The 26,284-nt window shown below is 34.9% G+C and overlaps 1 protein-coding gene and 1 long non-coding RNA gene across 3 annotated transcripts in view; one reads left to right on the top strand and one right to left on the bottom strand.

Moving 5' to 3' along the window:
- Positions 1–1,000: 1,000 nt before the first annotated feature.
- Positions 1,001–26,055, bottom strand: SCRG1 (stimulator of chondrogenesis 1). 2 transcript variants are annotated; one of them, XM_082726954.1, is made up of 4 exons: positions 25,827–26,055; positions 5,704–5,802; positions 3,398–3,653; positions 1,001–1,234 (listed from the first exon to the last, which is right to left on the bottom strand). In XM_082726954.1, the coding sequence occupies exons 2-4, from the start codon at positions 5,765–5,767 to the stop codon at positions 1,180–1,182; spliced, it is 375 nt and encodes a 124-aa protein (XP_082583080.1). In that variant the 5' UTR covers positions 5,768–5,802; positions 25,827–26,055; the 3' UTR covers positions 1,001–1,179. The 2 variants fall into 2 exon arrangements, with proteins under 2 accessions (XP_082583080.1, XP_082583081.1); XM_082726955.1 differs by lacking the exon at positions 5,704–5,802 and having other exon boundaries at positions 25,827–26,031.
- The window catches only part of LOC309862750, an 81,797-nt gene continuing 56,857 nt past the window's right edge, over positions 1,345–26,284 (top strand). Inside the window, exons 1-2 of the long non-coding RNA XR_014310693.1 lie at positions 1,345–1,414; positions 1,639–1,694. This is a non-coding gene — a long non-coding RNA (uncharacterized lncRNA). The remainder of the gene's footprint in view (positions 1,415–1,638; positions 1,695–26,284) is intronic.

Genomic DNA, 26,284 nt, shown 5'->3' with positions numbered 1-26,284 from the left:
TTATAGCATGAAGGACTTTCTGAAATTACCTCTGATGGCCACTAGTCCATGCATACCTCCTAAGATATGGGGCATAGTTCAAAGCAGCTCTATCAGAAAATATCTTTCAAGGGGTGCCTGGGTGGCTCAGTTGGTTAAGCATCTGCCTTCAGCTCAGGTCATGATCCCAGGTCCTGGGATTGAGCCCTGTGTTGGGCTCCTCACAGGAAGTCTGCTTCTCCCCTCTCCGACTCCCCCTACTTGTGTTCCCTTGCACGCTCTCGCGCTCTCTCTCTCTCTCTGTCAAATAAATAAATAAATCTTAAAAAAAAGAAAAGAAAATATCTTTCAAGACATCTGTATTATTTACTTTTAACATTCATGTGACTTTAATCCTGATCCATTACATATTTCTTTTAATATATGTTATTCTAAAGAAGAACTGATACATCACAGATAAACAATTTTAAGGATACAGCTGTGTATGAATGTAGTGTATGGGCTACATTTGATTTTTAGCAAATATCTTAAGCTTAAGTTAGTATCTAAAAAATGGGTTTAAGAATACTTACCATGAAGGTTTTTATTGTTTTTTGAGAGAGCAAAGTAAAAATGCACTTAAAATACTTGGCATGCATAATAAGTACTTAAATATGGGCTCCCTTTATCTTTTTTTTTTTTTTTTTTTTTTTAAGTAAACTCTATGCCCAACATGGGGCTGGAACTCAGGACCTGAGATTGAGTTTCATGCTCTACCAACTGAGCCAGCCAAGTGCCCCAGCCCTTTTACCCTCTTATTAGAAATCCTCTAGATTCCCTTATAAGAACCTCAATTTATATCTGATTCTTCCCATTAAGTGTACATGGGCAATAACTGTCAACTAAGAAGTAAAAGTTCTCAACCCTTGAGCAAGAATTATGGCTAATCAACTATTTAAAAATCCTGAACCTACTGAACACCTCATAGATGAAAATTTTTTACCCAAAATTTTTAACCAGTGCCAGCAATGTCCACAGAGAATTTAAATTGAATTAATTTTTATTACTACTTATACTTAACACAAGTTTACTGTCTTAGACAAGTAGGAATTTATGGAATCTGCTTTATTGCACTGGACAGAAACTTGAAATGTAGTTATGTCGACATATTGTAATTTGTGGGAAATGAGAGATGACGTTCTCTGGAATACATGAAGATTCTCAACGATTGTTGCAAGGAATCACAAAAGAGATCTTTGGTCCAAAGAAGATATCTCTGAAAGAAAACAGGACATCAGTTAAATTCTGCTGAATATGAAGATATCTATTAGTGTTTACTGGGTTAAAAATGGACAATGATTTCCAGGATTTCAGACGTAATTATTCTTTTTTAGGGAATAAAATACAAAGAGAATGCGTGGGAGGATTTGCCACAGGAGCAACAAAGACCAAGAAGGTAATCAAGTTTCCTACTTTCCTCCCCTTTGCCATTGATATTATGCTATCATTTATCCATTAGGAAAAGGAAAAATTAAATGATTTCAAAACCTTATGGTCATACCAAAAGTATTATTTCTCTAATATAAGTTGGGATGGGCCATGAAGTTTAAATCCATAGATAAGAAACAGAAGGTTAAAAAATTCTTAGAAAGTCAATAAATAAATTTCTACATTTTATAGGAAAAGGACAAATGTTAAGCTATTGAACTCTACTGTTATTGAAAAGATCACATTAGGTAAAGTATAAAAATGCATGAAAATAATATAAAATTGTATCATGATTATGGCTCATTAGAAATATACTTAGTATGTAAGTATAGTTTGTAAGTATATGTAAGTATAGTAAGTATATATAAGTATAGTATACCCTGCTGTGTCATATATTTGAAAGTTGCTAAGAGAGTAAATTCTACAAGTTCTCATCACAAGGATAAAAAATTGGGGGTAACTAATGAAGTAATGGATGTTAACTAAATTTATTATGGTAATCATTTTGTAATATATGTCTGACAAGTTATTATGCTGTATACCTTAAATATAAACAGTGCTCTATGTCAATCATATCTCAATACAAATGAGAAGAATATAGGATGGCAAATTAGAATTTTTGTTTACAGGGGTAAAAAAGGAAATATACATAGTAAGATAAATCTATTGGTACTGGGGAAAGGGTAACTAAAATCAGATAGAAATTACTTTTGTGTATCCAGACTTCTACTACCCATTAACACAGATGGTCAAAAAATTATATCATAAATTAAATAAAAGTGCTTCTCAATAAATTGGCTTCAGGTCTTACAATTACAAAAGAGCAAACATGGTATTTTAATATTAAAAAGCATTTCATTTATGTAGTTTGGGAAAAATTAAGTCATTTTAATGGAATCATTTCACTCATGTTCTTGATATCATTTAGTATAAGCGATTCTTAAACTTTATCATGCATCAGAATCACCTACAGGATTTGTTAAACCATAGCTGCTATGCCTCACCTCCAGTCTTTCTAATTCAGTAAGTCTGGCCTAGGGCTCGAGGATGGATATTCGTTTTTAAAGAGAACTAGGTGATATTGAAGCCGCTGATCTGGGAGCCATATGTTAAGAACCAACTGCCTTGGTAGGAAAAATATTTGGTCCATATCAGAAGACCTGGATTTTCGTTTCAGTACTGATATTAGCGAGTTGTGTGGGATGATGCTGGTCATTTTACCTCTCTGCACCTTTCCTTGATAAGATGATTCTGTCTTTCCTATCTCATATCTCACATAGGAAAACATGATGACATATGTTGAAAGTAATTTGAAAGAGCTAATTTCAGTATGAAATAGCCAAGATCATACTATTTGAAGCTCTTCAGTAACCAGAAGAAGATGATTTTAAAAAGAGGAAACAAACAAAAATACTGATTTATCTGCCATTGTATTATACTTAAAATGCATCTATTTTCCAAGTCAGTAGATACTTTTTATTTAGTTCATTTCTGGTTAACTCATATATAGAGCTAGAAATTCTTTCTTTGACCATGACCACTTCTTTGTCCAATTACTTGGCCCTGCTTACTAGGATCTTTTACCTAAAGCTTTTTATTGGTTCTCAAATTGATTTAAGATATCAACGTTGAAGCTGACCTTTCCCACTGGTAGATTTGTATGTGTGTGTGTGTGTGTGTGTGTGATAAAAGTCAGATAGGGAATTTAGAATTTAGTATATTGGAGTGTTATTAATTTTCTGAATTATATTTAGTTTTATTAAAATCTGCCGAAATCTGTTTCTTAAATGAAAACATTCAGTTTCATACACAATGGTGATGATCCTAGAAAATAGCTGGGATTTAAGTAGGATTTTACTAAAAAAGGAGATTAATCTCAGCAAACATCTTAAAAAAAGACTTGTTATGCATACATTTCATACCCATATACTTTGTAATTACATTTCCTTACTTTGGGCAGCAGAGCAATTCGCTGAAGTTGCAGTAACAGATCATTTCACATCCCTTTCCATCCCAGAAGTGATCCTGGACGTTTACATCGATCTTTGTCAGGTCAGTTACTCCCTCTGGAAGGTTGTGACAGTTGCGATCTTTTAGTGTCTTTCTGTAGCAAGAGAGGCGATTGGCAGGCATGGCATGGACTCCTAGCAGCAAAGCTAGCCCAACAGTGACAGCAAGTACTATAAATTTCATTTTGGCTTTTTGCCCTAAGATAGAAGAGAAAGCAAAATGTGTTAGTGTTTGTTTTTTAAAAAGATGCAATTCATCTGAACATAAAGTTCTGTAGCATTCTCATAAATATTTGGAAAGAAAGATTGGGAGTTGATCTTTTCTACTCTCTTCTTTGTGTTTCTCAAAGCGTAATTTTGTGACTGTTGACAATAAAAATCCCTTAGAATAATTGTTAAAAATCAAATGCCTGGGTTCCACAACAAAATATTAAATAAATGCTGGGGATCAGGAGGAGATGATAGTAAGACCCAGAATCTGCATTTTTAAGTACCCAAAGTAATTTTTTATTTTTAGTATATTCAGTAGAGAAAAACTGCTTTTTAAGGTGGTAAAACTCCAGTGAATTTCTAGAACGTATACCGTCAGCAAGTTAAGTGGTTCTTTTTTTTTTTTTTTTTTGTCAAAGAGAGAGAGAATGCAAAAACACCCATAAGCATGGGGAGTGGAAGGCAGAAGGAGAAGGAAAATCAGGTTCCCTGCTGAGCAGGGAGCCTGATTTGGGACTCAATCCCAGGACCCTGGGTTCATGACCTGAGCCAAAGGCAGATACTTAACCAACTGAACTACTCAGGTGTCCCAAGTTCGGTGGTTCTTGATTTGGATATCCTAACAAAAGCAATGTCAAAGAACTTGGGTTCCACTCTAACAGGAACAAAAAACCTATCTATTATGACATTGAGAAATAATATTCTATACATATAGTTTAATTAAGTTTTTGAAACCTACGAGAAATATTTTGGGGTTAATTTTTCTTGCAAATTTTTAGTAATATTGTGTATTTTTGTCCCATGTAGTTTACTTCATTGAAAACAGAGGCTTGAATTTCCCCTAATAAACATTTAGCCTGTTCTTGAACACCTACCATGCCAGGGAGATCATTATTGACTAAATCAATATATTCTACTGATGCAGTTCTAACATTTCCCTGACTGTAAAACATTTTATCTGTAGCTTCTACCAACCAGTCCCAGTTTGAGCTCTTGGGGTCATACCAAACAAATGTTTTTCTCTTCCAGGGGAGAATTCTTTAAACATAGTATTTGCATACAACTGTGGAATATTCATCATCTACTTTCCCCCCACTTTTTTTCATCATCTGTTTATTCAGGCTTCTCTGGCTTTCAGGTTAGACTTGAAAAGAATGGGGGCTATTTTAGCAAAGGAAAAGTGGCAAAATAGTGGAGGAATCAGAATCAGAACCCTCAGTCATTCAGATTTCATCTTGTTGACAGATGCCAAAAGATCCTTCCTACCACGGAATATTAAAAAGAGGAGAAGACACATACGTATATTGTACTTTGAAAGAAAACAATGTTGTTGGAAGGAAATTTTTTTTCTTTTTTTTGTTTTTTTAATTTTTTATTTTTTATAAACATATATTTTTATCCCCAGGGAAGGAAATTTTTGTGTGAAGTTTTCAGTGACTAGATACATCTCAAAGGTGAATTAATTTAGGCAAGATTATGGATTTTTTAAAAAGACAATTATTTTTAGAGTAGTCTTTGGTTTACAATAAAATTGAAAGGGAGGTACAAATTTCCCACATACCCTCTACCCTCACACATGCATAGTCTCCTAAATATCAACATCACTCATCAGAATGGTATTTTTTTTTCCAAAGATGAACCCGCATGGCACATCATAATCTCCCAAAGGCCATAATTTCATGCATGATGTTGTATAGTCATTAAATGTATGTCATTATACATTTGTCCATCATTACAATATCATACAAAATATTTTCACTGCTGTAAAAATCCTGTGTGATCTGCCTATACTTTTCTACCTCCTTAAGTTCTGGTAAACTACTGATGTTTTTTATTGTTTCTATAGTTTTACCTTTTTCAGAATGTCATATAGTTATACATATACAATATGTAGTCATTTCAGACTGGCTTCTTTCACTTAGTAAAATGCATTTAAGTTTCCTCCATGTCTTTTCATGTCTTGGCAGCTTGTTTCCTTTAGTACTAAATAATATTCTATTGTCTGCATGTACCACAATTTATTTATCCATTTACCTACTCAAGGAAATCTTGGCTGCTTCCAACTTTTGGCAATTATGAATAAAGCTGCTGTAAAGATCCATGGACCAGTTTTTGTATGGTCATCAGTTTTCAGCTCCTGTGGATAAATACCAATGAGCACAATTGCTGAATTATATGGTAAAACTATGTTTAGTTTTGTAAGAAGCTTCTAAACTGTATTCCAAAGTGACTGTACCATTTCACATATCCACCAGCAACAAATGAGTTCTTGTTGTTTCATATCTTCATCAGTATTTGGTGTTGTCAGTGTTCTGGATATTGGCCATTCTAGTAGGTGTGTAGTGATCTCATTGTTGTTGTTGTTTTTTTTTTTAGATTATTTATTTATTTATTTGACAGACAGAGATCACAAGTAGGCAGAGAGGCAGGCAGAGAGAGAGGAAGGGAAGCAGGCTCCCTGCTGAGCAGAGAGCCCGATGTGGGACTTGATCCCAGGACCCTGAGATTATGACCTGAGCTGAAGGCAGCGGCTTAACCCACTGAGCCACCCAGGTGCCCCTCTCATTGTTGTTTTAATTTGCATTTCCTTGATGACATATGATGTGGAGTGTCTTTTCATATACATATTTGCCATCTGTATATATTCTTTGCTGAAGAATCTAAGGTCTTTGGCTTATATTTAAAATCAGTTTGGGGGAACACCTGGATGGCTCAGTGGGTTAAGCCTAATGATCCCAGGGTCCTGAGATCGAGCCCCGCATCGGTCTCTTTGCTCAGCAGGGATCCTGCTTCCTCCTGTCTCTCTGCCTGCCTCTCTGCCTACTTGTGATCTCTGTCTGTCAAATAAACAAATAAAACCTTTACAAATAAATAAATAAATAAATAAATAAATAAATAAATAAAATCAGGTTGGTTGTTTTCTTATTGTTGAGTTTTTAAGAGTTTTTTTGTATATTTTAGCTAACTCCTGTATTAGCTGTGTCTTTTGCAAGTATTTTCTCCCAGCCTATGGCTTATCTTCTAATTCTCTTGACATTTTCTTTCACAGAGATATTTTAACTATAATAAAGTTTAACTTAACAATTATTTCTGTCATGGATTATATCTTTGGTGTTGTATCTTAACAGGCATAATAACCATATCCAAATGTCGATTTTATTCAACAGAGTTTTATAGTTTTTCTCATATAAATCTTCTAAATATTTTGCCAGACTTATACCTAAATAATTTATTTTGGGGGGTGGTGCTAATATAAATGGTTTTGTGTTTTTAATTTCAAATTTCACTCATTCATTGCTTGTATGTTGGAAAGCAACTAATGCTTGTATATTAATCTTGTATCCTGCAACTTTGCTATAATCACATACTAGTTGCAGAAGGTTTTTTGTTGATTCCCTTAGATTTTCTGTATAGACAGTCATGTCATCTGAAAAGACAGTATTATGTCTTCTTTCCTACTTTATGTACCTTGTGTTTCCTTTTCTTGTCTTATTATATAAGACTATTATATAGGACTTTCAGTATGAATTGAAAAAGAGTGGTGAGATGGCACATTCTTGCCCTCGTTCCTGAGCTTAGTAGGAAAGATTTAAATCTGTCGCCATTAAGGATGTTAACTGCAGGTTTTTTGGTAGATAGTCTTTTTTTTTTTTTTTAAGATTTTATGTATTTATTTGAGAAAGAGAGAGCACGAGTCAGGGAAAGGGCAGAGAGAGAGGGAGAAGCAGACGCCTTGCTGCAGGGAGCCTGATGCAGGGCTCGATGCAGGGCTTGATGCAGGGCTCGATCCCAGTACCCTGGGATCATGACCTGAGCTGAAGGCAGACGCTTAATCAACTGAGCTACTCAGGCACCTATAGATACTCTTTATCAATCTGAGAAAGTTCCCTTCTATTTCTCGTTTACTGAGAGGTTTTTTTTTAAAAAATATTTTAGTTATTTATTTGACAGAGATCACAAGTAGGCAGAGAGGCAGGCAGAGAGAGAGGAGGAAGCAGACTCCCCGCAGAGCAGAGAGCCCGATGCGGGGCTCGACCCCAGGACCCTGGGATCATGACCTGAGCCGAAGGCAGAGGCTTTAACCCACTGAGCCACCCAGGTGCCCCTCATTTACTGAGAGTTTTTTATCATGCATCTGTGTTAGGTTTTCTCAAATGATTTTTCTGCATCTATTGATACTATCATGTGGATTTTTTTTAGTCTATTGATGTGATGGATTATATTAATTAACTTTCAAATGTTGAACTAGCCTTGCAGACCTTAATCACACTTGACTGTGGTATTTCATTCTTTTTATACTTGTTTGGATTCAATTTGCTAATATTTTGTTGGGGATTTTTGTATTGATATTCACGAGAGATATTGGTCTATAGCTTTCTTTTCCTGTAACATCATTGTCTGGTTTTGGTATTACAGTAATGCTGGCCTCATAGAATGAGTTAGGAAGTATTCCCTCTGCTTCTATCCTCTGAAAGAGATTGTAGAGAATTGGTATAACTTCTTCCTCAAATATTTCATAAAATTTAGAGGGGAACATATTTGAGCTTGGTGCTTTCTGTTTGGGAAGGTTATTAATTATTAACTCAACTTCTTTAACAGATATTGGTCCATTCAGATTGCGTGAATTTTGGTAAACTGTGTCTTGCAAGGAGTTGATTCACTCATTTAGTTTAACAGATTTATGGGCACAGATTTATGGTTCAAAGTATTGCTTTATTATCCTTTCAATTTCAATGGGATCTGTAGGATGTTCCTTCTTTCATTTCTGATATTAGTAATTTGTGTCTTCTTTTTCTTAGTTTACCTGGCTAGAAGCTTATTGATTTTTTTAATCTTTTTGAAGAAACAGCTTTTGGATTCATTGATTTTTCTCTATTGATTTCCTGTTTTTAATTTGACTGATTTCTGCTCTAATCATTTTTATTAAGGCATTGATTTTTATTTTCTTTTTATTGTAAAAAACTTCAAATACATACAAAATAGATATAATGTTTAATGAACCTCAATGTACTCATCTGTTAGCTTCAATTTTTATCACTGTATAGCTTCCCTTATTTCACCTATACCTCCACTTTTTTTTCTCCCTCAATATTGATTACTTTGAAGCCAATTCTAGTCATCTCATCTTATCCACAAACATTTCAGTATAGTTTACTAAAGGTAAGGACTTTTAAAAATCATAACACAATGTAAAAAAATGTAATGTAAAAAAAATGCTAAATCATAACACAATGGAACAAAATGCTAAAAAAAAGTTAATAATTTCTTCATATCATCAAAAAGCCAGTCATTGTTTGAATTCCTAGCTTTCTCCTCTTATTTTTTGATTGAAATATAGTTGACATATATTAGTTTCAAGTGTATAACATAGTGGTTCAGCAGTTATGTACATTATGAAATGCTTTCCATGATAAATGTAGTTACCATCTGTCATACAAAATTTTTACAATATTATTGACTATATTCCCTATGCTGTACTTTTTCATCCTTGTAACTTAATTATTTGATAACCAGAAATGTGTACCTCCTAATCCCTTCTAGCTATTTTGCCGATTTCCCAATCCCTTTTCCTCTGGCAACCACTGCTTCTCTATATTTATAAATATTGTTTCTCATTGTTTTTGTTTGTTTTTTAGATTCCACGTATAAGTAAAATCATATGGCATTTGTCTTTCTTTGACTTGTTTCACTTATCTGTTCTAATTCTTATTACTACTTTTCACCTGCTTACTTTGGAGCAAATTGAATTTGTTCTAGCTTCCTGAAGTGGAAACTGAGATAATTGATTTTAGATATTTCTTCTTTTCTAATATTTGCATTTAATGCATTCATAAATTTCCCTCCAAGCACTGCTTTTGCTGCATCCCACACATTTTGGTAAGTTGTTTTCCTTTTCATTTAGTTCAAAATATTCTAAAAGTTCTCTTGAGATTTCCTTTTAGCTCCAACGGGCTATTTAGAATTGTGTTAATCTCCACCTATTTGGGGATTTTCCAGTTATCTTTCTGTTATTGATTTTTAGTTTGATTCCATTATGGTCAGAGGGAAGAAATTGTATGATTTCTATTCTTTTCACTTTGTTAAATCATGTTTTTTTTTTTTAAGATTTTATTTATTTATTTGACAGACAGAGATCACAAGCAGGCAGAGAGGCAGGCAGAGAGAGAGAAGGGGAAGCAGGCTCTCTGTTGAGCAGAGAGCCTGATGCGGGGCTCAATCCCAGGCCCTGAGATCAGGACCTGAGCCAAAGGCAGAGGCTTTAACCTACTGAGCCACTCAGGCGTCCCATGTTAAACCATGTTTTTTGGCCCAGAATGTGATCTGTCTTGATGTATGTTCCATGTAAGTTTGAGAAGAATGTGTATTCTGCTATTATGGGGTGAAGTAGTCTGTAGATCTCAATTATAACTGGTTCATTTATGGTGTTGTTGAATTCTACTATGTCCTTACTAATTTTCTGTCTGCTGGATTTGTTCCATTTTTGTGGAGTGTTGAAATCTATGATATATGGATAGTGAACTCATCTGTTTTTTCTCACAATTCCATCAGTTTTTACCTAATGCAGTTTGATGCTCTTTTGTTAAGCACATACTTGTTAACAATTGTTATGTCTTATTGGAAAATTAACCCCTTTATCATTATAGAATATTTTACTTTATTCTTGATAACTTTCTTTTGAAGTCTATTCTGTCTCAAATTCATATAGCTACTCCTGCTTTCTTTGGTTAGTGTTAGTATGGTGTATTTTTCTCCATACACTTACTTTTTATCTTTGTCTTTTTAAAAAGTTTTTATTTTTAAGTAATCTTTATACCCAATGTGGGGTTTTAATGTACAACCCCAAGATCAAGAGTCACACTCTCCTCCAACTGAACCAGCCAGGTGTCTCTTTATGTGTCTTTATACTTGAAGTGGGTTTCTTGTAGATAACATAGAGTTGGGTCATGTTTTGTTTGTTTGTTTGTTTGTTGTCCTTCATAGTATCATTCTCAATTCTTCACTAACACCTATAATAACTCCCATAACAAGATACCACAGATTGGGTGGCTTAAACATCAGAAATGTATTTGTCACAGTTCTTGACACTAGAAGTCCAAGATCACAGCAGATTTGGCCTACCAGATGGCCCCTTTCTCACTGTGCCCTCATGTTGCTTTTCTTCTGTGCATATGGAGAGAGAAAGAGAGAAGTGTCTGGTGTTTTTTCTTCTTCTTCAGTCCTATTGGATTAGGATCTTGTGCTTATGACCTCATTTAGCCTTAATTCTCTCCTTAAGGGCCCTATATCTAAATACAGTCAATTAGGGGCGAGAAGTTCAACATAGGGATGGGGGGGTGCAATTGAATATTACTCAGCAATAAAAAAGGATGAAATCTTGCCATGTGCTACAACATGACTAGAGCTAGAGAGAATAATGCCAAGTGAAATAAATCAGTCAGAAAAAGACAAACACCACATGATCTCACTCATATGTGGAATTTAAGAAACAAAATATGAGTAAAGGAAAAAAAGGGAGAATGAGAAACCAAGAAACAAATTTCCAACTACAGTGAACAAAATATGGTTAAGAAGGGAGGTAGGTGGGGGAATGAGTGAACTAGGAAGTGGAGATTAAGGAGTACATTTATCCTGATGAAAAAAATAATTTAAAATTCCTTTAAATTATAAAGCACTATATACATAGTTTAACAATGGTCATATTTTTTGAACTACTCTGATGATCTATCTTTTAATTGGGACATTTGGACCATTGACATCCAAAGTGATTATTGATATATTTGGACTAATAGCTACCATATTTGCTTTTGTTTTCTATTTGTTGCCCTGTTCTTTTTTCCTATTTTTCTCTTTGACTTTTCTTTCTGCCTTATTTTGTGGTTTTAATTGAGCATTTTATATGATTCCATTTTCTCTCCTTTCTTAGCATACTGGTTATACTTTTTTCCCCACTTTTTTTTTTTAAGTGGTTGCCCTAGAGTTTGAAATATACATTTTCAACTAAGCTACATCGCCTTTCAAAAAATGCTATAGCTTGGGGTACCTGAGTGGCTCAGTCAGTTGAATGTCTGACTCTTGATTTGAACTCAGGTCATGATGTTAGTTGTAAGATTGAGCCCCATGTCGAGCTCCTGGCTCAGTGGGGTGTCTGCCTGAGATTTTCTCTCTCCCTCCTTCTACCCCACTCTGTCTCTCTCAGATAAACATCTTTATTTGAGTGGGGGGTGTAGCGGGAGAGGGAGAGAAACAGACTCCCTGTTGAGCATGGAACCCAACTTGGGGCTCAATCCCATAACCCCAAGATCATGACTTGAGCCAAAATCAAGAGTCAGTTGCTTAAAAGAGTCAGAGCCATCCGGACACCACAATAAATAAATAAATACACACACACACACACACACACACACACACACACACACAAATACTATATCATTTCATGGCAGTGTGAATATCCTGTAACAACAAATTATCTTAATTCCTTCCTTTTGTTCCTTGTATCATAACTGTCATTTGTTTCACTTGTATATAAACATACATTTGCATGTATATGTGATCTATACATAAACATGCATAATTGAATACAGCATTGCTATTTTTTTTATTATTGATATTATTTTGAACAAACTGTTCTCTGTTAGATCAGTTAAGAATAAGAAAAATACTTTTTTCTTTTGCTTTTACTTATTTCTCCTTCCATGCTCTTCCTTTCTTTATGTAGGTCTGAGTTTCTGACCTATATTACTTTCTTTCTCTCAAAAGAACTTATTTTAACATTTCTTGTAAGGCAGGTTTACTAGCAACAAATTTCTTCAATTTTTATTTGAGAAAATCTTTCTTTTTTATGTTTGAAAAATAAGTTTGCAGAGTACAGAATTCTGGGTTGAAATTTTTTTCTGTCAACAGTTTAAATATTTCATCCATTCTCTTCTTTTTTAAAAATTTAAATTTGATTAGCCAACATATAGTACATCATTAGTTTCTGATGTAGTGTGCAATGGTTCGTCAGTTGTGTATAACACCCAGTGTTCATCACATCATGTACCCTCCTTAATGCCCAGTTTCCACATTCCCCCACCCACTTCCCTTTCCACAACCTTCAGTTTGTTTCCCAGAGTCAAGAGTCTCTCATGATTTGTCTCCCTCTCTGATTTGCTCCCATTCAGTTTTCCCCTCCCTTTCTCTATGATCCTCTGCGCTATTTCTTATATACTCCATTCTCTTCTTGCTTGCATGGTTTCTGAAGAGAAGTTGGAAATAATACTTACCTATGTTCTGTATAAGTAAGGTGTTTTTTACCTCTGGTTTCTCTAAAGGTTTTTTTTTTTAACCTTTGATTTATATGTAGTTTGAAAATTATATATCTGTGTGTAATGTTTCCGACATATATCCTGGTTGGTGTTCTCTGAGCTTCCCGAATTTGTGGTTTGGTTTCTGACATTAATTTGGGTAGATTCTCAGTCATTATTGTTTCAAGTATTTTTTCTGTTCCTTTCTCTCTTTTCCTTCTAGTATTCCCATTAGGAATTTTGTAGTTGTCCCACAGTCCATAAATATTCTGTTTATGAATATTTATATTCATAATATATGAATATATTTCCCCCCCCCCCCGTCTTTATTCTGTACTTTTGGAGGCTTCATTTATTATATCCTCTACCTCAGTGATTCTCTCCTCAGCTGTGTCCAGTCTGGTAATGAGCCCATAAAGGACAAACTTTATTTCTTTTAAAGTGTTTTTCATCTCTAGCTTCCTTTTTTGGTTCTTTCTTAGAATTTCCATCTCTCTGCTTACTTTGCCCATCTGTTCTTGCATTCTGTATACTTTATCTGTTAAAGTCCTTAGTATATTAATCATAGTTTTAAAAATTCCTGGCCTGATAATTCTAACATCTCTGCCATGTCTGGTTCTGATACTCATTTTATCTGTTTTTGGTATGCCTTATAATGTTTTCTTGATAGCCACATATGATGTACCAAGTAAAATGAACTGCTGAAAATAAGCCTTTAGTAATGTGGTGAGATGTGTGGGAGAGGAAGCATTTTATAGGCCTATAACTAGGTCTCAGTCTTTTAGTGAGTCCATGCTTCTGAGCTGTGACTTTCATAAGGGTTTCTCTGGGGTTTTTTCCTACTCTCTTTGGTTGGACAGCTAGCCTAGAACCAGCTGCAGTTGGATGTTTCTCTTTCACTAGGTCAGTTAGGCTCTGATAATACCTCAGCAGGTTAGGTTTTGGTTAAGTAGTTTCTCCTGAGGGCAGGCCTAATTAAGAACAGAGTGCCCTGGCATATTTCCTTTTTCTTCCTCCCTCCCCCCCAATGAAACCCTGGGAGGATTTTTCTGTTATTCACTGTGTGTACTTGGTTCACTCCTAGAGGTAAATCTCACAATATTGTGGGGGATCCCCATGACTGGGTCCTTGTGGAGCTGTTAACTCTCAGAGTTGTCCACAGTGAGCCTCCACCAATTCATCGATCATGTTCAGGTTTTTTGTCCGGTGGTGGTTTTGTTTGTTTTTTACCCTGGCCCTTGTTCCATGACAGTTTCTACTAATGAGTCTTGGCTCTGGGAAGACTTTAATTCCTATGTTCATCTGGTCGTCTTCCTTATCTTGGGGGCATGGTTTCCCCTGTGTCCTCCCCTCTCTTATGAATCCAAGAAGAGTTGTTGATTTTTCAATCTGTTCAGCTTTTTACTTATGGTTAAGACAGAATACTGATTTCCAAGCACCTGATATGTGGAATTGGAAAACAGAAGTCTGATAAAAATTTTGAATAAACATATTCACTGCTTTTTTCTAAACTTAGAAAAAACTTAGAAATTAAAAATATTTCTTTAGGGGCGCCTGGGTGGCTCAGTGGGTTAAGCCACTGCCTTCGGCTCAGGTCATGATCTCAGGGTCCTGGGATCGAGTCCCACATCGGGCTCTCTGCTCAGCGGGGAGCCTGCTTCCTTCTCTCTCTCTCTCTCTCTGCCTGCCTCTCAGTGTACTTGTGATTTCTCTCTGTCAAATAAATGAATAAAATCTTTAAAAAAAATATATTTCTTTATATTCCAAAGGAGCTTAATATTTTCTTTGTTTCATAATCTAATTTGAATTAGTTATTTTGGGTTTTTCTTTTTTTTTTTTTAGAATTTTAAATATTTAATTTAATTCCAATTCCAAACATTAGTGGAAAAAAAGACAAACATGAGATCTATTTCATTTTGTATTTTTTCCAATTTGATAGAGCAAGACAGTGTTGTATTTCATCACAATCTACTATATAGATAGATAATAATGCCTTCCAATAAACTTTTTACAGATCATAGTTTAAATTTTATATTTAAAAAAAATGTAATTCTCTGAGGTGCTCTAGTTCTCAATTACTTCACTTTAGGGCCTACTTTATACTCATTAGATAGGTGATATTTTTTAAAGAGCCATATTTCTTGACATTTTTTTTACAGGTTAATCTTCAAAGAAGGTAAATTATATCCTTTATTCACTAAACATTTACTGTGGCAGGAATCACCACAACTATTAAGCTTTAAACAATATATTAAGATATAAAACAAAATTCTACTATAGTGTTTAAACAGTTTTATTGAGGCAAAATGGACATATAATAAATCATAAATATTTAGAGTATAAATTTTGATAAGCTTTGCCATATGTATATTCCCATGAAACCATTACCATAATCAAACTTATCCCTAAGTTTCCTCATGCCCTTTTGTAGTTCATCACTCTTACCTCCTCTCTTCCCTCCACTCTTATACAGACAACAACTTATTTGCTATCTCCAGAGATAAATTTGCATTTTCTAGAGTTTCATATAAATAGAACCATAAAATATGTACTCTTTTTTTCTGACTTCTTTCACTCAGCATACTTATTTTGAGATTTATATATGTTGTTGCAGGGATCAATAGCTGATTTCTTTTTATTGCTGAGAGGTATTAGTGTTACATTATATAGGCTTCAGATTGTTTATCCATGTACCTGTTGATGGACATTTGAGTTGTTTTATGTTTTGGTCAATGCAAATAAAGCTGTTTTGAATACTTGTGTATGAGTCTTTGTAAGGTCAGAGCTTTCATTACTCTCGAATACCTAGAATAGTTGCATTGAATGATAGGACTATGTTTTACCTCATAGGAAATTGCCAAATTGTTTTTCCAAAGTGATTGTACCATTTTACATTCCCACCAAGAGTGTATGAAAAAGTTCCAATTTCTCCACATTCTCTCCAAGGCTTGGTATGGTCAGTCTTTTTCATTTTTGGCCATTCTAGTAAGTGTCTCATTGTGGTCTTATATTGCATTTCCCTAATAATTAATGGTGTTGAGCCCCTTTTCATCTACTTATTTGTTTATCTTTGGTGAACAACCTGTTCAAATCTCTTGCTATCTTTTAAAAATTGGGGTGGTTTTCCTGAATTTTAAGAGTCCTTTACAAATTTTGGATACAAGTTCTTTATCAGATGTTTACTTCCTAAACATTTACTCTTTATCTGTGACTTTCCTTATCACTTTCTTAACAGTGGGCTTCAAAGAGCAAAAATTTTTAAAATTGATGAAGTCTGATTTATCAATGTTCTTTTTTTCTTTAAAAAATGCTTTCATTGTCATATATAAGAAAACATTGCCTTATCCAAGGCCACACAAAGTTTTTCTTCTTATGTTTTCTTCCAGTTTTATAATATTAGATATCCCATTTAGTTATGTGATCTATTATAGTTAATTTTTTATTTAGTAAATGATGTGGTTGAATTTCTTTCTGCATTTTTTTTTCATATAGTTGTCTAGTAATTTTAGTACCATATTTGAAATTATTGTTATTTCTCCACTGAATTGCCTTTGCATCTTTGTCAAATATCAGTTTTCAATTTAGCTGTGAGCCTGTTTCTGGGCTCTATTCTTTTTCATCAATTTCTTTCTTTTTTTTTTTAATATTTTTATTTATTTATTTGACAGACAGAGACCACACGTAGGCAGAGAGGCAGGCAGAGAGAGGAGGAAGCAGGCTCCCTGCTGGGCAGAGAGCCCGATATGGGGCTCGATCCCAGGACTCTGGGGCTCGATCCCAGGACTCTGGAATCATGACCTGAGCCGAAAGCAGAGGCTTTAACCCACTGAGCCACCCAGGCGCCCCTATTTCTTTATATTTATGTGAACACTATAGTTTTGATTACTGTCACTTCATAATAATTCTTAGAATCAGGTGGAATTAGCCCTGAAATTTTCTTCTTTCACAAAGTTGTTTTGGCAATTATAGGCCTTTTGCAGAAATTTTGATTAAGATTGCATTGAACCTATAAATAAATTTGGCGAATAATGGCATTCTAATAATATTGGCTTTTCTGACCCTGAATATATCTTTCTATACTTTTATTTTTACTCATTTTAGATTTCAAATATGTTCTTAGAGGTAGTCTATCATTTGGTCTTTTTTTTTTTTTTTTAAGATTTTATTTATTTATTTGACAGACAGAGATCACAAGTAGGCAGAGAGGCAGGTTGAGAGAAAGAGGGGGAAGCAGGCTCCCTGCTGAGCAGAGAGCCCAATGGAGACCCTGGGATCATGACCTGAGTCAAAGGCAGAGGATTTAACCCACTGAGCCACCCAGGCGCCCTGGTCTTTTTTTTTTTTTTTCATCCAAACTGACAATCTCTGACTTTTAAGTGGAACATTTAGGTCATTTACATTTAATGTGATTATTGACATCATTAGATTTAATCCACTGAGCCACCAGGTTCCCCGACATCATTCGGTTTAAATCTATCAACTTGGATTTTATTTTCTATTTGGTCTACTTGCTCTTTGTTTTTCTTTCCTCTTTGTATGTGTTTTTTTGGATTAAGTGAACATTTTTGTGTGTGTGATTTCATTTTACTTCCTTTGTTGGCTCATAGCTATAATTCTTCATTTTGTTATATTAGTGGTTCCCTTAAGATTTATAATGTATATACTTTAACTTACCATTTCCCTTCAAATGATATTATACTTTACATATAGTATAAAAATTTTACAATAGTATACTTCCATTTCTCTTCTCCCATCTTTTATGCTATTACTGTTATGTATTTTACTGATGTATATGCTAAAAAATCAAAATATATTATTATTATTGCTTAAACAATTGTATTTTAGGGCATTAAATAATGAGAAAAAATCTTGTGTGTTTATCCATGTAGTTTCTATTTCCAGTGCTCTTCATTTTTCTGTGTAGATCCACATTCCATCTGATATCATTTTCCATATGCCCTATTGATGTCCTTTAACATTCTAATAGTGTAGGTTTTCTGGTGAGGAATTCTTTAAATTTTTGCATGTCTGAAACTGTCTTTATTTTCCTTTTTTAAAAAAAATTTCTGCTGGTTATGATGTGGTAGATTGATAATTTGGATTTTTTTCAGCACCTTAAAAATGTATCTGTTTTATTATACTTTGCTACTGCTACTAATACTAACGAAAGTGTCAATTCTGGGTTGGCTTTAATTGATAGATTATTCTAGTTATGAATTATGTTTTCCTGCTTTTTTGCAATTTGGTAGTCTTTGATTAGATTACAGACAGTTTAAATTTTGCATTGTGGGGTGCTGGATATTTTTGTATTTTTATAAATATTCTTGTGCTGAGATGTAACTAAGTTACTTGGAAACAGTTTGATTTCTTCAGGACTTGGTTTTATGATTTGTTCGATGATTCTAACTCAGCCAAGCTAATTATTCCTACTACTGAGACCATTTCTTCCTGAGTATTCTACCCAATGGCCAATGAATTACAAGCTTTTTTCAATTTGTTTCTGTGAGTAAGCCTGACTTTTTGTGAGTGCCAGACACTCTGTTCTCTAATCCTCTCAGATTTTTCTCCCTGGCCATAGATAGTTTTCTCATTTGCATGCACGAACCAGTTCTCTGAATATTTCAGTGGGGCCCTCTGCAGACATCCAGCATTTTCTATGTATCTTTCTTCTCTCCAAACTCTGTTCTGTGAATTGTGGCTGTTTTATTCTCTCTGACATTCAGCTCCATTTTCTCAGTTCAGGGAATCTGCAGGATTCTGTGTTCCCTCTCCTTGAAAATTATACCTCATTTGTTTCCCATCTCTCACAGGACGATGTCCTTCCTTGCTTGAAATCCAGTGTTTTGACAGAGGTTGTTTCAAATGTTTTGTCTGGGTTTTTTTGTTGTTGTTGTTGTTGTTGTTAGTTCAGAGGAGTGAGTAAATCTAGTTCTTTCTACTCCATCTTGGGTGGAAGCAAAGCTTTCTCTACTATTATTACAATTTGCACCTATTTTTGGAGGAATATGAAGGAGAGATTCCTAAACTACAAGTTCTAAAAATGAGCTGCGTGGTACTCTGGTAATTTTAATATTTAAGCCAAAGTCTCAGAACTATGTTTTTCCTTTCCACAACCTTTCCTAAATTGGATTATGTTGCTCTTACTCCGATCTCTTGGATAGGGTAAGAGTTATAGTGTTCCAAAACACAATAAATAAGACCCATTATGGTTTGCACAAGGAGCCATTCAGTCTGCCCTTCCGATTTCTGGAATGATGCTTGTGTAGTTTGTTCTAGTTGATATATCCTGCTGAAAAACAGCCTGAAATCATTCTTTTATCTTTGGGCCCAAGTCTTCACATACTGCTTCAGGTGACTTAGAATTCCTCTGCCCATACCAAGACCAAGCTGTCAAGAGTATTCAGGAGAAGAGCAGCCAATACTGGGAAAGTGAGGGAGTCAAAGAATAGCACTGATGTAGGACTCACTGATAAAGTGATTAAGTAATTATGTGTGACAGAGAAAAACAGGAGCAAGGTGGTTTAATTCGGTTCAATGTAACAGACATTTTTTAGTATTTCCTTTATACCAGGTACTGTCCTACTGTCCTAAGTACCAACAGTGCAAAGGAATTAAGAAAAATATTAATAACTACACCTACCCTCTTCCAATCTCTCCAATAACTTCAATTAAAGCTAAAGTGATGTTGGTGGCCTCCATATGCAATCTGGCTTCCTGCTGTCTCTCTCTCTCTCTGAAATGATTACTCTTTCCCTTGTTCTTTCTCTTCTAGCTAATCCTCAAAAATACTAGACACATTCTTGCCTTAGTGCCTTTGCTCTGGTTAGTTCCTCTGCTTGGAAAGCTCTTCCAGCAGATTAACTGCATGTCTGCTTCCCTCAGCCTCTTCAAGTTTTTGTTCACTTTGCTCCTCAGTAAGATATATTCTGTTTAAAATTGTATCTCCCCTCACATACTCTCAATCTGCCTTAGTTGCTCTACTTTTCCATGGCATTTATGAACCTCTAAATTGTTAAAAAATATTCTTATTATGTCTCCCAGAACTTGAATGTAAGCTTCAGGAAGACAGGATTTTGTCTGATGTGTATTCCAAGCAACTCAAACAATGCCTAGCATGTTAGTGAAAGAATAAATAACATATCCTAATCTCTAGATGCTTATATAGAGTCAGAGAAGGAGGAATTTCTCATATTTCTAAACTCAATATCAAGTTGCAGGGAACGATTTAGTATGGGAAGATGTTAGTGAGCTGTCAAATTCTTAAATTTGGATATCATCAAGTACTATTGTTTTGATTAAATTGCATTGTATTGCATTTTTTCTAAATAATCTGACTTTAAGATGTACTTCCCAATTTCTGGTTTGTTTCCCTTTTTAATCAAAACTGTCATTTATTCTAGTCAGCTCTTACCTGAATTAACAATATATAGTTATGGGGGAACCCAGTTGCCTCAATTGGTTAAGCATTGATTTGATTGCAATTCAGGTCATAATCTCAGGGTCATGAGGTTGAGCCCTGGGTTGGGCTCCGCAGTCACTGGGAAGTCTGCTTAAGATTCTCTCCTTTGCTCTCTCTCTCTAGTATAAATAAATCTTAAAATGTGTGTGTGTGTGTGTGTGTGTGTGTGTGTGTACTTTTATCAGAAGATTCAACAACAGCAGAGACCCCTCCCCTTTTCTCTAACCTCCCTTACCAGATTACTGTCTATCAAAAAATTGAGTTTAGGGAGAGGGGTGGAGAGAGAGTTGTAAATTCTTTGTAACCTTTTTAACAATTGTGTTTGAAGAATTTTTGTATTATATTAGTCATTAGCATTTTTCATATATTTTACAGTTTGGGTCTTCCCAGATTTATTTGTTTGTTTGTTTGTTTTCACTATGCAACCATGTTGTTCTTATTTTTAGTAATTAGCTTAATTTTATCTTAATTCTTGTGGCTTTTGGAAAAAGTCATGCATTTACTAAGCTTGGACTCTTATTACTTTTTATATGTTTCCTGCATAAAGTGTAGTTTTGAACTCATTTCACGACTCTTAACTGCTTAAGCTTTCTTTCCATTAGATGGTTCTAATTATAGCCAGAAGCCTGATTGGATTTTTTAAAAATACTTTTTTAAAAAGTAGTAACACTCAGTCTAAAACAAGGATAATACAGAAAAGAATAGATAAATAAAATACAGCTAGTTTCCATCTAGAGATTAGGGTTGTTAGCATTTTGGTATATCTCTTTTTGGTATGCATAAGGCGAGGGTGTTAAGGAGAACTTGAGATGGCCAGGGACAGAACATTGGGAAACTAACATTTGAAGACTGGGCAGAAGCAAAGTCAGAGAAAGATGTTGTACCAGCGAAAGTTATTAAGAAGGAAGTATAGGCTTTTAAGATAATGAGAAAAGGGGAAAAGGATAAATGGGTGAAAAGCTGAGGACAAACTCATCCCAAAGATTTGTATTAACTGAGGTATATTCCTTAGAGTGTCTCCACTACACCCTGCTACGTAAAAGCAGGTAAGTTCAAAATCCATATATCATCACTTCCTGACCTCTTTTATAGTCCTGTGTCCCTGATTATATACATGATATTGAAACTCAGATGATATTTAATATTGTTAAAATATAATTGATAAAATGCAGGATACTCAGTTAAATTTAAATTTCAGATAAATAATAAATAATTTATAATATAAATATGTCCTAAATATTACATAGTTTCTATCTCTTGTTATTTTTGATAATTTGTTTTTTGTTAGAAGATAGCTCATCTGACCCATTTAAAAAACATATTGCAATAAAGATACATAGAGTATTTCCTTATAATTAAATAGAAATCTTTCTTCCTCCATTAAGATTTTTATATATGCTAGAAGGAATGTGCTTTACTTGCCTGGCTTATTCTTGACTTTCAGTTCTCAATTTAAATGTCATTTTTTCAAATGCTTTCTCTGACCATCCATTCTAAAGTAGTTTCAACTTGATTCTTTCATAGTGCCTTCTTTTTTCTAATGATATTTATCACATTTTAAATTATATATTTATGAGTTTACTCATTTGATGTCTATCATTCCCTTAAGACAGAAAGCTTCATAAAAGCTGTCTATTTTGTTCACTACCACATACCCAGTGGCTAATACAATGCATGGCCCCTGTATGTGGTATTACATGAATGATTCTCTGGAAACACTTTTTTTTTTTTTTTTAAATCCTGAGGAAGTTCCTGCAGTGGTTTCATGGTATCTAAAAGATGGTCAACTACCTAAGGCTAATCCTAAGGCCTTCCTTCCACTTCTCCTCCATATCTATCATTCACTATTGCTCAGCTAGTAGTCATCTCTTCAATCCTACACATATGTCTTTGCCTTATTATTCCCTCTCACCTCTTCCCTTTATGTTAATTTCTGACCAAACCATCTACTGAGAACAAACCTCAAACTCATCTCTTCTAAGAAGCCAGATCCAGTCTGCTGTTCTTAATAGCTCCCCTGTTCTATGTGCCTATAGCACTCATGTGTAATCTTTTTTTATTTTTAAGATTTTATTTATTTATTTGACAAGGAGAGACACAGAGAGAGAGGGAGCACAAGCAGGAGGAGTGGGAGAGGGAGAAGCAAGCTTCCTGCTGAGCAGGGAGACCGGTGTGGGGCTCAGTCCCAGGAGCCCAGGATCATGACCCCCCTGAAGGCAGACTCTTAACAACTGAGCCACTCAGTTGTCCTGTGTAATCCATTCATTAAGAACTGTGAATTTGACTGATAATGCCTTGTAATTGTCAATATTTTTCATAAACCATTTAAGGATAGAGAATATGGCTACAGTTGGGAATCAGAAATTCACCAAAAGACATTTATTTGGCCATTGAGTAAATTTGTCGTTCTGAGTATTTACCTAGAATCAGGAAGGAAGATATGGAAATGCCATAAAGGGTCTTATAGAACATGATTAAGAACTTGGATTTTATTTAATATATTAGGAAGCCATTGTAAGATTTTTGATAGAATAGAAACACGATCTGATGAACGACTTAAAAAATAATCCCTGACTGCTTTACAAAGATGTGTTGTGGTGGGACAACATTGGAAGAAGAAAAAGGCTATGGGTGAAAGTTGATGGAAGATAAAAAACAAGGATGACTCTTAGGTTTTTGACATAAGTGATATTGACGTTTTTTGAGTTGAGGAAGAATTAGTTGGGGTCAATTTGGGGAAAATTTAAGAGTTAAATATGAGACAAATTAAGTTTGAGGGACCTACTAGACATCCAAGTGAAGATGTTGAGTAGGCAGTATGTGTCTGAAGGTTAGGGCTAGAAATAAAAACTTGATGGGGCGCCTGGGTGGCTCGGTGGGTTAAAGCCTCTGCCTTCGGTTCAGGTCATGATCCTGGGGTCCTGGGATCAAGCCCCGCATCGGGCTCTCTGCTCAGCAAAGAGCCTGCTTCCCCTCCTCTCTCTCTGCCTGCCTCTCTGCCTATTTGTGATCTCTGTCTGTCAAATAAATTTAAAAAATTTTTGAGAGACATCAGGATGTTTATTGATCATATTTATAGCTATGGGACTAGCAGGGTAGTGAGAATAGATTAAGAAGAGAAGTGACAAAAGACTGAGACCTGGGGCAAGCTGATATTCAGAGGATTGGAAAAGGAGATGCCAGCATCATTAAGGCAAAGACTATAAATTCTTTTGCATCTCTCAGAGTGCCTGCTTTAACGCTGGGCTCACAGTAAATGTTCCAAAAACATTCACTGAAGGAATGAACAAATAAATTGCTGGAAAAGTGGGTATGTTGCCATACCATGCACCTCTTCTGAATATGTCCATGCCAGAGCACAAAATACTGTTTCTGTCACAGTCTCAGTCACATACTAGGATGGAAAATTCCACACCTGGAAAGAACTTACTGGTAGTATTTTTTTTTTAACACTTAATAAATTACATGTTTGAAATGAAGTTTTCTCTTCTTCTTTTACTTGAGTGCGGCAAATGGAAAAATATCTCAACCAGTATGTTCTAATGTGATACATTGATTATTTTTTTCATTAGAAGACACCAAACTTAATCCTTGGCAATCCATCAAGACCATATATTTTCAAGTGCCAGTAAGAGTGAGATGACTTTGGCAAATCTGAAGCAAATTGCTCTATTTTCTTTTCTATTTCAGTTGAAGTACATGCACTTAAAATTCCTCCTGGAGTACATCCAAATTACAAAAGGAAACAAAGCTAAAATCTGAATATCGAAGGGAATAAGCAAGAGATCCTTAGATAGTTATCTATTGGTTTTTTTGGATTCAAATTTATATAATTAATATTGTTCCTAAAACTGTATGATACCATTCATATTCGAATAGTGGCATAATTTTCAAAGGATCAAAGCAGAGGATATAGAGTCATGTGCAAGGTATTTCCAACACCTTGCAACAAATCATGGTCACCATCATAAAATATAGAATTGCAAATTTTGATTATGGGAGGGTATTTGCCATCAGAAGGCTTTTGAATCATTGAGTTAAATGAAGACTTAAAAAGAAAAATTATCCCATTTAATGGCCAAAACTAACAGGGCTATACAGTTTAAGTGTTCAGAGATTTATGATGCAATGCTCATATAGGCAACTGATGTCAATTCTGGGAACTGGTATTAAGAGCAGTGGAGTGAAACAGAGTTGATGAATTAGACAGAAAGGGCAGTTCATTTTCAGATTTCTTTCAAAACACAGCAAGAGAGAAGCAAAGGCTGCAAAAACAAATGAAATTTCCAGCCTAGACCTTGACATGTAAAATATCAAAAATTATAGTTGAAAGAGATTAAAATTGCCATCTAGCCTATGATGTTTCCCATTCATCTTTCTTGGGTGATGAAAAAAAAAGTCATTTCAAAAAATTTCTCTTTCTTACTAACTGTGTTAGAAGAGGCTTGTGGTAGAAAGCACCGTGAAGTAGAACTTCTTAAAGTGTATGTTACAGAAGAGGTGGTACAAGAAAGTGGATAAGCCTTTCAAACATCATTAAACCAGGCAAGATCCACTCAAGTACCCAAGAGACGTTCATCAGTGGAAACATGAAGTTCACATCTTTCCTGAAAGTAATCTTCCTTCAGAGAATGCATTCAGAGAATGCTGTAAGATGATATGAATATTCAGTCTTGTATCATTCTACTTATTTTTCTGGCTATAATAGATCATCAGCATTGGATAAAAGGACAAGGATTTGGGGGAGATTTTCATAGCTTGCATAACTAAGTTAAGGAATCTTAAAGAGGAATTTTTATAAGCCTGAAAGGGAAAAAGTATTCCCTTTATCTTAGCAGCACAGACACTGTAGTGTGTTCTATGGTGGGGACACCAAGGATGAATTCAGTGAATTCCCCCTTTGTATTACACATTTATACCAGTTCCTTTTTAGGAATCAGGATTTTAAGAGCAAAAAAAAAAAAAAAAAACAAAACAACATTTCCTTTCTTAGACATTGCAGTTAACTTCACATAGAATAGGTAATATAGAGATATATCTACTGCATTGAAAGACTAACTTTATATACTTCATTATTCACGTATGATTCTGAGAGTTGGAATAATAAGGTCTTATTACATGGGATCAGATTCAGAGTGGCCATAGGCAGTAATCAGGAATCACAGTGAGGGAGCTGTCTCTTTTTAAACCTATGATTAAGTGACTCTCCCAGTTAAGGAATGTACATTTTCTAGTCCCTTTTAATCTGACTATTTTCTTTTATCCTAGGAAGCATAATCTTTTTCAAAGTACATCCATCTCCTTAGAGAATCCCTTTCTCTTCTGATTCAACACATAAATACATTTCTGCTCTAGTCTATGGCAAAAATTTGTAATAGAATAAGTGATACAAAATGATATTTAAGAAAAAATACATACCCTTTCTTCTCTGTTCCTTTTGGTCTTCTTGGCAGAGGAATCTTCTTAAATGCTCCAATTCACTGGGTGAGTTTGGGCAAAAGGAGAAAAAAGGAGGTGCTAGAAGGAGGTTCTTTACAAATAAACCTCTGTCTGCCTTGTCTCTTGCCTGGGATTGACAGACTCACTGATCCAGCCAGGACTGGGGAGGAGGGGAGTGGAAAAGAGACAGGCCTGAAAGAACTGCCTCCCTTGGATTCTTCCAAGCCAGGCAAGGCAGAACTGAACAGCTTCTTTACAGAGGGAAATAACTAGTCTATACAAGAACTTCAGGGAGGCAGACTCTTGGAGCAATAAAATGTAAAACCTGAGTGATTTAAAAAGAACACAGAGTAGTTTTAACCTTAGGAGAAGTGTGTGTGTGTGTGTGTGAGTGAGAGAGAGAGAGACAGACAGACAGACAGACAGAGACAGAGACA

This window comes from Mustela nivalis (assembly GCF_964662115.1).
Source record: "Mustela nivalis genome assembly, chromosome: 4".
Taxonomy (NCBI): domain Eukaryota; kingdom Metazoa; phylum Chordata; class Mammalia; order Carnivora; family Mustelidae; genus Mustela; species Mustela nivalis.
Note: the sequence above shows the minus strand (reverse complement) of the source record. Positions and strands in the feature narration are given on the sequence as shown.

Excerpts from the sequence above, each read along its gene's own strand:
- SCRG1 (XM_082726954.1), bottom strand. The coding sequence starts at position 5,767 with ATGGATCTTTACAGCAGCTTTATTCATAATTGCCAAAAGTTGGAAGCA. Across the intron at positions 3,654-5,703 it reads AGCAGCCAAGATTTCCTTGA|GGCAAAAAGCCAAAATGAAA; the intron begins GTAGGTAAATGG and ends CTTCTATCTTAG. Across the intron at positions 1,235-3,397 it reads GAATTGCTCTGCTGCCCAAA|AGATATCTTCTTTGGACCAA; the intron begins GTAAGGAAATGT and ends GTTTTCTTTCAG.